At 44.8% G+C, this 10043-nt stretch overlaps 1 protein-coding gene across 2 annotated transcripts in view; it reads right to left on the reverse strand.

Annotated features, from left to right (window-relative positions):
- PRDM1 (PR/SET domain 1) overlaps positions 1 to 7088 on the reverse strand; it is a 105347-nt gene extending 98259 nt beyond the window's left edge. Inside the window, exons 1-3 of one of the 2 annotated variants that reach the window (XM_056344742.1) lie at positions 5085 to 7088; positions 4326 to 4419; positions 3540 to 3578 (exon numbers count right to left, since the gene is read on the reverse strand). In XM_056344742.1, coding sequence (XP_056200717.1) covers positions 3540 to 3578; positions 4326 to 4419; positions 5085 to 5140 — 189 coding nt within the window. In that variant the 5' untranslated portion in view covers positions 5141 to 7088. Of the gene's footprint in view, positions 1 to 3539; positions 3579 to 4325; positions 4420 to 4522; positions 4774 to 5084 lie in introns of those variants that run through there. The other variant, XM_056344746.1, reaches the window with a different exon arrangement.
- Positions 7089 to 10043: the final 2955 nt, after the last annotated feature.

Below are 10043 nucleotides of genomic sequence, written 5' to 3' on the forward strand. Positions count from 1 at the left end.
AGCCAAAAAGTTAATGTTTTGGCCCGACGGCCTCACAGAAGATACTATAGATTATATGTGTGTTCTATTTCGATTAAAAGCTTCTCTGGCCATCACAGCACATCTTGCCCCAGCTGGAAGCCACTCTGGCATTTTTCTTTTTGCTAGAAAGTACCCTATAGGCAAATTCCAAAATAATAATAATAAAGAAAGTCTACATAAATTGTCAACTACTGTTTGTTATTATTTATCATTTTTTGGCACACACAGACATGCCAGGCACTTTACAGAAAATACTTCGAAGACAATTCCCTGCCCTGTGGGGCTTAAAAGACCAGGGCTAGTCTGTTCTGCAAACACAGGGCACTGCTTTACCAGAGATTATTCCAATTACTTCAGTGGCATTCCTCACAGTACTAAGATTATGCTTATTACACGTACTAGCAATTTCAGGTCTTAAGAGATGAACAGAGCAAATAAGGGAGGATAAAAGATTAAGATATTTTAGAGACAAATGGTTCGAATGCACTACATTTGATCTTTCTGAACCTGAAAGCTTTTTCCTGTGCATTTAACATGCCCAGTTTTCACAAAAAAACCAAACCACCAAGTCTTCAAGGCTTTATGTTTCAAAATGTCATTATACAAGTATATGATGCTTCGTGTGGGATTTCTAAAGTAATACATTGCTACTGAAGAGATCCCTGGCATTGGTTTTAGTAAGAAAGAGAAACTGGGAACAGTGGCAACAATTCTTGAAGAGTAACACCCATATGGTTTCAAGCACAGCCACCCAGACCTGCACAGAGCAGTACAACTGCAAACCCTGACAAGCCTTCCACCCAGCCTTCAAAGCAAAAAGAAAAGTGGAACATGAGGCCAACTGTGAAACTGAAAGAGCTATCAGGTTTGAGGAGGGCTGCAGAGAAAAAAACCTCATAAATTACAAGGCTTAACAACAAAGATCACTTTTAACTTCACATCCTGAGTATTAGAAAGCCACCATCATAATTTCAGAGCATCGAAAAGGAGGAGTGATCAACAATCTAAAAGCATTTCTAGAGATACTGTGCTTTCATATCCAGTGTCTTTCCAAATGTTACTTGGAACAAACAAATAGTTTTATTGAATAGAGCAGATCCATATGGTCAAGGAATGACTAAAAGTAACATAACTAATATATAGCAAATATATACATAAAGGCACATTCCTTTCTTTGACTCATACTCTGGGCAATAGGAGTTTCATGGTAAGATTCCAGTACTACAGTACTATCTCAGGTTGGGTCCTTCAATTTTACCAAAGCTAACACTTAAATAACTTTTTTTTTTGTGGCTATAATATGATTGGTGACACAAATTTAAAAAGAAAAAAAAAAGGAAAACCAATCTGCCAGACTTCTTCAATTGTACAAGGCTTTTAGGAAAGTGATTATTTTTATTATTATTCTTACTTTTAAGACAGGTAGAATCTAGTAAGTTTTCACTGTTCTCAAAGGAATGAATTTTGCAAACAGAGCCACAAGGAATCAAACCTGTGAAATTCGACAATCTGCAGTCAAGTATGAATTTTCAAAAATACAATCTTGGCCATTAAGAATAGCATTTCCAAACTTACTAGTTTAGCACACAGCACTGTATTTTAATCACAGCCACAAGACACGAAACATATTATTATTAAGTGCTTTAGCAAGTTCTTAACAGCTGCTGAGAACATGAGTGTTTCTATGGCTTTTGGCAAGACTTAGCAGTGTTGGAAATCAGGAAGATGAGATCTAGCAAAGATATTTTTAGGATCAAATCTTGCAAAAAATAGAAATAATAATCTAAGCAATCATACATGCAATCTGCAGTTAAACTATCAATTGTACTACTCTGCCTCTTCTTCTGTAGTTTCATATTATGCTATAATTTTTAATTCTACACAGCAAAAAGTCAGGATGAGTGCCAGGGGTACTCAAAAAACTTTAAAACTTCCACTGTGAAATAGCTTACCGTTTGCCAGTGTGCATACTACTGAAATTATATTAAATGCTTTTTAAAGGTTACCTATTTTAAATTGAAGTTGATGGAACAATCATTTTCACTTCAATCCAAAACGCTTTACAGGAATTACAGAGTGGTTTAATTTGTTAGACATATTATACTGTCTACCTACTTTATGTAAATTTACTTTCTCTTTTGAAGTGTTTGATAAGGATTCATTTGAAGGATGCAGTGTTCCACGTAAATTTATTACTACAGAAAAACTTAAGAAAACGACACTGCTAGCAGTAGAACCCATGGGAACACTTCAGCATTAGAAATTCTTTCAGATAATCTAATTGGCTGTTATTTGCCAGAAAGAAATCACATGTTTAGAGGAGAGAGGTATATTTTGCAAATTCTTACAGTTCATCTGGAATTAGCACTTAATATTTCTCCATCAGAGCAAAATGAAGTTCATCTGAACAGGAGAGCTACAACTTGAGTTAATTTGTCATCCACGATTATCACTTGGAAGTTCACTGCGTGATAAGGACAGTAGAAACACTATTAACCATGTCATTTAAATTGCTTGAGTTGGCATCGTGCCCAAGTCCTTCAGATCAGTATATCAACACACTTGTTGCTGGCAGGGACTTATTTAAAGGGAAGGGAAGAGGAACTACCTCAGAACCTAGTATGCTGTACAGATTTCTACAGTAACTCATGAGAATAAGCAGTATTACTCGGTCTTTGTATTTGATTCCTAGACAAGAGAATGACAAAATAATAACAATCAAGTGAAAGACTCTTTTCTTCCTAAGGAAAAAAAAATGGGAAAGCATTTCTACAATATTCATTTTAGATTACTTGAATTTGCATTTACTGAACAGCGTACTTTGCTTGTAATTGCAATACTGACAAACTAACAAAGACACACACCTACCCCCCAAACACTTGCTCTGCCAAATTTTATGATCCTGTATCTCTCCCACCCTTGCCTCCTCCCCAAGATCTCCAGCATTCACTTCATTAATCCTGTAGGAAAGAGGAAAGCTCTGATGGCTGGACACGGTTTATTTTCAGTAGTAGTAAAAGCCATTTTATTTCACTTCAGACAAATGTCACAAAGTAACATAACAACACATTTGTGAAAGCTGCAATTAAGAAATACAAGGATATTTTTTCCCCCCCAATTCATACCAAAATTACTAACATCTTTGTTGGAAACAACCTACATGTTAAGTTAGGCATATTATTTCTACATGCAGAAAACAGGACAGAAACTTTTTCATTGTATTCTTCATCTCCTGTTTGCCTACGCTATGTCCCGATTAAGAAAAGGTACCCCATTTTTGGACAGGAGGAATTAATCAGCTTCACAAGCATCTTAGTGCATAAAAGCAGCTCATCTGTTTGCTAAAAAATGCTGTGCTTCCCAATATCCACACCGTGGCCAGCAACAGCTCAGCATTCTCCTATTTATCACTTCGCAGCACGAGTGTGCTGGCAGTGTGGGCCTGAGTGGTAGGCAAATACTGAGGTACGCACAGTATGTGGCCCCAGAGGATATTGTTGGGGAAAAGGCTCTCTTACCTTCCACAAATCGTCCTCCGGCGTCTTCAAGTGAATGATCTGGAAACACAAAACCAAAACCCCCTAAAGTAAGAGCACAACCCACAGCCAGCCCCGCTGATTTGCCGTCCCCACACACACACCCTCCAGACCACTTTCCCACTGCTTGCACTACAAACAAGCAACTTTCCTGTGGCATTTATTTTTTACTGGTGAGCCATAAAATCGCCTGCTTGTCCAATTAATGTGAGCATCATCGTTTTCATTTACCTTTCACCATCTCCAGGGAAGGAAAGCGGAAGGGGGGAAACAGAAAAGCAAATGCATAAAAGAAGCTTCAGAAACACGAGTTTCAACTCATTTACGATCTCAGATAAAGGTTAATAGTTAAACTCCTTCCTCTCCCTCCCCCCCTCACAATTATTGATGCCCTTCAAGAAATGAAATGGTTTTTTTTTTCTCGTTTACTAGAGGCTAGACAAACTGTCAACATCTCCACTTTATTTACGGGTTGAGCAAGAGCAGTTCCTCAAACATCAACATTTTTTACGTTAATCCTGGAGAGAATCCACTTCTCTAGAACTACAAAATCTGCCAACTTCTGTAGTATTTATTTTTAACGAACGAGAGTGAGAGCCTTGAGCTATCCTCCCTGCCCTCAGAGGAGAGGAAGGGGGGAAACGCGGCTCCACTCTCCCAACTTTAAAGCCCTTTTCTCTTTCTTCCCACACCACTCAGCTCCTGGTCATTCTCCATCCCACCACCCCCTCCCACTCCCCCAAAATCTCTCCCGTCCCGATCCCCCACCTGCTCCACGTCCACAGGGATTTCAAGGGAGGAAACAAAATCTGCCAAGTGGTTCGTTTCGGGCGATTTCTTCAACCCGTCTGGAGGTTTAAACCTGAAAAACAAACACCTCTATTGAATGCAAACTAAGCTTTGGGGGTTACCGAGTTAATTCCTCGGCAGACAGCTACTCTCAGTGTCTGGTTACACAAACATACCTACAGACAGGTTGGAGGGTGTCCCTTAGAAACCGGGGCGTGGGGGGGTAAGAAAAAATAATCAAAACGGGGACAGAAGTTGGAGGGGGGCCCTCGGGGTGGGCAGGCTGGAGAGAGGGAAGATACGCAGCCGGAGACAGGTTTAATACCGGGAAGGGACGGGGAGAGTTAAAGCAAAGGGCAACCCGCGAAGGGGCAGAGACCCCAGAGGTCTCAAGCAGGGATGGGGGGATGGGAGAGGGTGTCCTTTTGGGTGGCGGTGACAACAAGTTTTTATACACAGCCTAAGTACAACAAAGGAAGGTACAAGCCCGGCTGGCCGCGGCGGCGCGGGTGAGGAGCGGGCTGCTCCGGGGGCGAGCGGGCTGCTCCGGGGGCGGGCGGGCGGGCGGCGGGGCGGGGGGGCCCGGCCTGGCCCAACCCGGCCCGGCATCGGATGTCACTGCGCACAGCCACGCCGCTCCGCGCCCTCCCCGCCGCACCGGCACCTCGCTCGCCCGCCCGCACTGGCGGTAAAGAGCGGCTGCCCTGCGTGCCCGCCCCCCGCCGCCGCCCTGCTTACCTGCCGCTGCCCCCGGGCGCCGCGGGCCGGCCGCGCCCGCCGGCCCCTCGCCTCATCGCGCCGGGCACAAAGGGGCGGCGGGGCAGGGCCGCGCCGCGAGCCCCGGGAAGAAGCGTGGTAAGAGTAACGGTGGGAGCAGTGACAGCCGCGGCGAGGAGGAGGAAAATGGAAAATAATAATTAAGAGGAAAAAAGGAGGGAGACGACCACCCTAATAAGCCGCCGTGACCATGCCGGGGAGGGGAGTCCCTCCTCTCGGGGGCAGCGCTGCGGGCCGCGCTCCTGCCCTGCCCTGCCTGAGGGGGACGCGGCGGAGGAGAGGGGAGGGAAGGGGGTGCCGCCCGCCCTGCCCGGCCTCCCGCGCCGCCGCCCCCAGGGACGGGCAGAGTGCGGCCGCGGAGGAAGGCGCCGGCGGTGCGGGACCGCGGGAAGGGGAGGGCAGGGAGCGGCGCGGGGCCGCTCGGCGCTGCTGCCGGGGCGGGCGGGGGGGCGCACCGCAGCCGTTAGAATCGTACACCCCCGCACCCCCCCGCCTCCCGGTAATCGCCCTCCGCAACCCCGTGCGGCCGCGCTGCTTCCCGGCTGTCACATGGCTCCTGCCGCCACCCCCAAAGGGTTTCGGGAGGCGCTTCACTTTCACTTTGGCCCCGCCAAGGGGCTCCCGGGGGGCCGCGGCGCCTAACGGGAGCCCAACGGAAGCCCTCGCAGCGAGGGGGCTCCCCGCTGCTCCCCTCGCTCCAGGGGGGGCTGCGGGGCTGAGCTGCACCCCCGACCCCCTGTCAGGGCGCGGGTCGGCGCCGGGGCAGCGGCCTCCCCTCAGGCCCGGCGGGGTGCGGGGCCGCCCCTGGGCCCGCGGCGGCGGTAACGGCGCTGCGCACCCAGCGCTGCCAGCCCTCCTCTCGCATCTGAAGTAGGAAAAAAGTGAGAATAATGAAAAGATAACCGGGTCCGTGGGAGCTCCGGGCTGGGGAGGGCCATGTAGTGCTGCAGCAGAGGGGTGCAGGGGGCTGACTGGTAGGAGTGGGGCATTTCAGAGCCGTAGGCAGGGACACTTTCCCCAGCCTAGTGGGGACTGATCACATGTATGTCCTGTCCCCCCTAACCTCCTTGATCCCTTCAGTCAATTTATCTAAAGGGGCTGGTGAAAATGCCACTGGAGAGGCTTGCACAGGGTGGGTCACCTCAGGCAATTTCCAGTGTCTGGCACGAGGATGTGGCGGTGCCCCCACCGGTCCTCTCCGCACTTCCCACCAAAACGCACTGTACCCACACCTACGGGCACCAGCTGCTCAGTACCCCGCCACCCGCGAGACCAGCACCGCACGTTTAGCCAGGGATGGATCTGGCCCAGCATCATGGTTTTTTTGAGCTTCCAGGGTGGGTGTGGGAGGCACACTCAATACAAGTATGTCAAATGCTGTTGCCTCCCTGCTTCGTTTTGAAAGAGCAATTAAATAGGAAAAAGGAGTTACAACTTTGCTCTTGCTCCCCTCTTTTACTGTGGGCACCCCACTCTCATGGACCTGACCTTTCTGTAAGAAGAATAAGTTTTGCCATGATCACTTCTGATCTAAATGCTGGTACCATTCAAATGGGACAAGAAAGAGCCAGAAAAGAGCAGTAGCCTTCTCCAGAGAAGCTCTCCACATGCCTCCTGTGAAATGCCCATCGCCTGCATGGTGCTTATGGGCAGGTGGTCATTAACCATGTAACGGAGCTGGTGGCTCCCAGCAGTTTCTGGAAGACACAGCAGCACTTCACTAATTACAGCTTCACATGCCCTGTGCAGACATGACATTGTGCCGAGTGAGTCAACTGGCATTATGTCCTTGCTAATGCTTTTATATAAGTTCTTTCACTCTGGCCTTCTCTCAACAGTCATCAAACATGGCACAACACATGTTCATCATCTTCCATGAGCTGGCCTGTAACCACCTTTGCCTAAGCCCTTGTCACAAGCAAAGCAATTGCTTGGCTTTCGTCAAAGCCTGGCTGATGCCGGTGCTAACCATCAGGCTGCGTGTCCTGTGAAGTCCTAGTATGCTTGGTTCCTCTGCACCTCAGCCTGATTTCCCAAAATGTCTGACATGTTTTACTCAGCATGAACAAGAAATATATAATTATGTTGAATTTGGTTGGGGGGGTGGGTTATTTTCAAAGCACAGTTAGATAAAATATTACTGCACAGAATATACATTGCAGTGACAATAAATGAAGTCCCGGCACCACACATTTTAGTATTCTGTCCTGAAATTTCTGCTTCTGAACTAAAACCATTAGCCTTGAGATTCACTGTTAAACAGAACAAAAATTACTGTGATATTTGTGTTTGTGTTTCTTTCTTCTTTTAGTGTTTATCATGAGGCAACAAGAAGCATTGATAAATCAGACTGTGAACAAATGTTTTCTCAATAACCACCCAGTGCATGGCCTGTCATTCTGAGTATTTGCTAACTTGAAAATTAAATTGCCATTTGAGACTATTCCGTATTCTATAATATTCATTATCTTTCCTTAATTTTCCCTTTAATTACAAGGCCTGATTTCACCCCTTCTATCCATGTTTTTTTCTGCTAGAACCCCCCATGAAATCAAGAGCACTAGACAGCAAGCTACTGCTAACAGGCAAAATAGGACAGAATCTGTCCCCAATTATATAGTTCTCTCGAATCCCCTTTCCAGTGACAGCATGCTCACTGCCCTGGAACAATGGCCAGAAGTTAAGAAAGAAAACATTTTACAATAAGTGAAATACAGGGAAACAATAGCCTAATTTATCAAATAAGAATAGTGAGATATCATCCCTGAAAAGAGTGGAGGGGTAATCCAGATAAAAGAGAGAGTGAAGAGATGATCAGGCAGTCATTCAGGCCTATCTCCTGATGCTGCCCGAAGATTAAATCTGTCCTAACAAAACAGAGCAAGAGTCTGGAATAATGTTATCTTCCTTCTCCTCCTCCTGCCTGACACCCATCCACCCACCCGCTCCTACATTTTTATCAATCTCTATTACCTTTGGATGCTCAGAAAAGAAAAGGAAAAGATGGAAAAATACAGAAAGTGAGAGGAAGGAACTTGACTCTTTTTTTTCAGTTTAAGAAGAGGCAGGAACGTATTTATTTGTTATCACACTTCCATCACAGAGCATTTTGATTTAAATATTTGCAATTAAAAGAGCATCAGTTTTACTTACAAAAGGCTAGAATTAAAGGAATATCAAGTTAAGCGTCCATCAAGTGTCTGTGATGTTTTAAGTAAATTTGGGGACTTTATCGGCTTTTGCAACATCAGAAAAAGTGGTCTCAAACAAGTGAAATACATTTTTAAATCAACTGACAAAAAGGCTTTCCATCCTTAGAGTTGCAGGGGGGAGCGCTGCCTAGCAGAATAATGTTTTATGATCAACAGCAGAATAATCTGAGACAGCCAAGCCTGTGTTTGCATGTTAAGGTACACAGAAAACACGCACCAGGGTGCTGAGCAGTGAAGAGAGGCATGAGTGAACTCAAAGCTGTCCCTTTATGTGGTTTTCACAATATTCTCATTTACCAACGTTTATCAGCAAAAAACAAGACGGAAGGATAAATTAAAATGTATACCTGGTGCATATTTTTGTTTCCAAATGCTTGCAAACTCTCTTTGTGATTTAAGTAGTTCTGAGGTTATTTATGATAATGGTATGCATGAGTCTAAATGGCATCCTGTTCTGAAAAAAGAGCTGATGGAAAAGTGCTTTGGGGCAGTCTACACCCTTTTTTGTCCTTCGTCTGTAAAGACAACTGATACAGACAAAATGTGACAAAAGCGTGGTGCTGTGTGAGGTGGGGCAGCCGGATTAAACACGATGTGGAAAAGTGGTCTGGCTATGGGAATTCTACTAAGCTTTCTACTCCTGAACTAAACAGACTTCCCAGAATCTTGGGCAGGATGTTGTGTCTTACTTTTTCTGTACAAGGTAACTGATATTTCTCTGTAAAGCAGTCCACCATGTCCCAGCAACTGTAAATGTTGCTTTCAAGTTTGTAACATGCTTCAGCAATCCACATGGAAAATGTGAAGTGGCAAAGAGTCTAGTTGAGAAATTTCCTTACCTCTGAAATTTCAGTTACCGGAGGTAGTCTGTACTGAGGGAGAAATTACTGTATTAGAGTCCTGGAAATTTGCTGCTTAATTTATTGCTGAGCTTCAAACAGCCTGATATTACTATTTTCTGTCAGGGTGCAAGCCCGCAACTCTTTTTGCCTTGCCTGGAATAGATGCATGTTTGGAAGGGCAAAGAAACAGTGTTGCAGGTCTGTAAGGGCAGTTGATAAGTGTCAGTGCTTGTTCTTGTGTTTATTTAATTAGAGATATTTTTTATTATTATTTGTCCAGGGTACTTAGAACACCAGATATGCAGGCACTATCTGATAGTCTGCAAGCTGCCCAGATGTGTTAAATTAAAGTTATTCTTATTAAAAGTTAAGGAACAAAAATAAAAGTGGAACTTTTCTCTTTGTAGTTTTAAAGAAAGTTTACGTTGCATGTTTGTACTCTTTTCTAGTTCCACTAAAAACAAAGTTAAGCCCTCAAATTAGAACACTAATATAAAGATTTCCTGTAGTGATTACTTGAATTGGAAAGGACAGTCAAACTGACTCTACCACGTGTGAAGAAACAGACAAATGGTCATGATTCTTATTTTGAATAGGTCGAGAAGGAAACAGTTTATACATCACACATTATTATTTTGGCAGTATGCAACATTTCCAAAAACTCCCAAGTCTCCTGTTCAAAAATCTGGAGACTTATAATATTTTTCTGACAGTCAATGAGACATCCTAATTCACATTGGTGCTGTAATAAACATGCAGAAAAGGATAGAACATTATTTGAATTGTTCTACTTAATATTTTAGTGTCATATTTGGTACTTCTATTCTGTGAATTCAGTTCCAGACTTGGCACTAGTAAGGAGGGCT

The sequence above is a fragment of the Falco biarmicus genome, chromosome 6 (genome assembly GCF_023638135.1).
Source record: "Falco biarmicus isolate bFalBia1 chromosome 6, bFalBia1.pri, whole genome shotgun sequence".
Taxonomy (NCBI): Eukaryota; Metazoa; Chordata; class Aves; order Falconiformes; family Falconidae; genus Falco; species Falco biarmicus.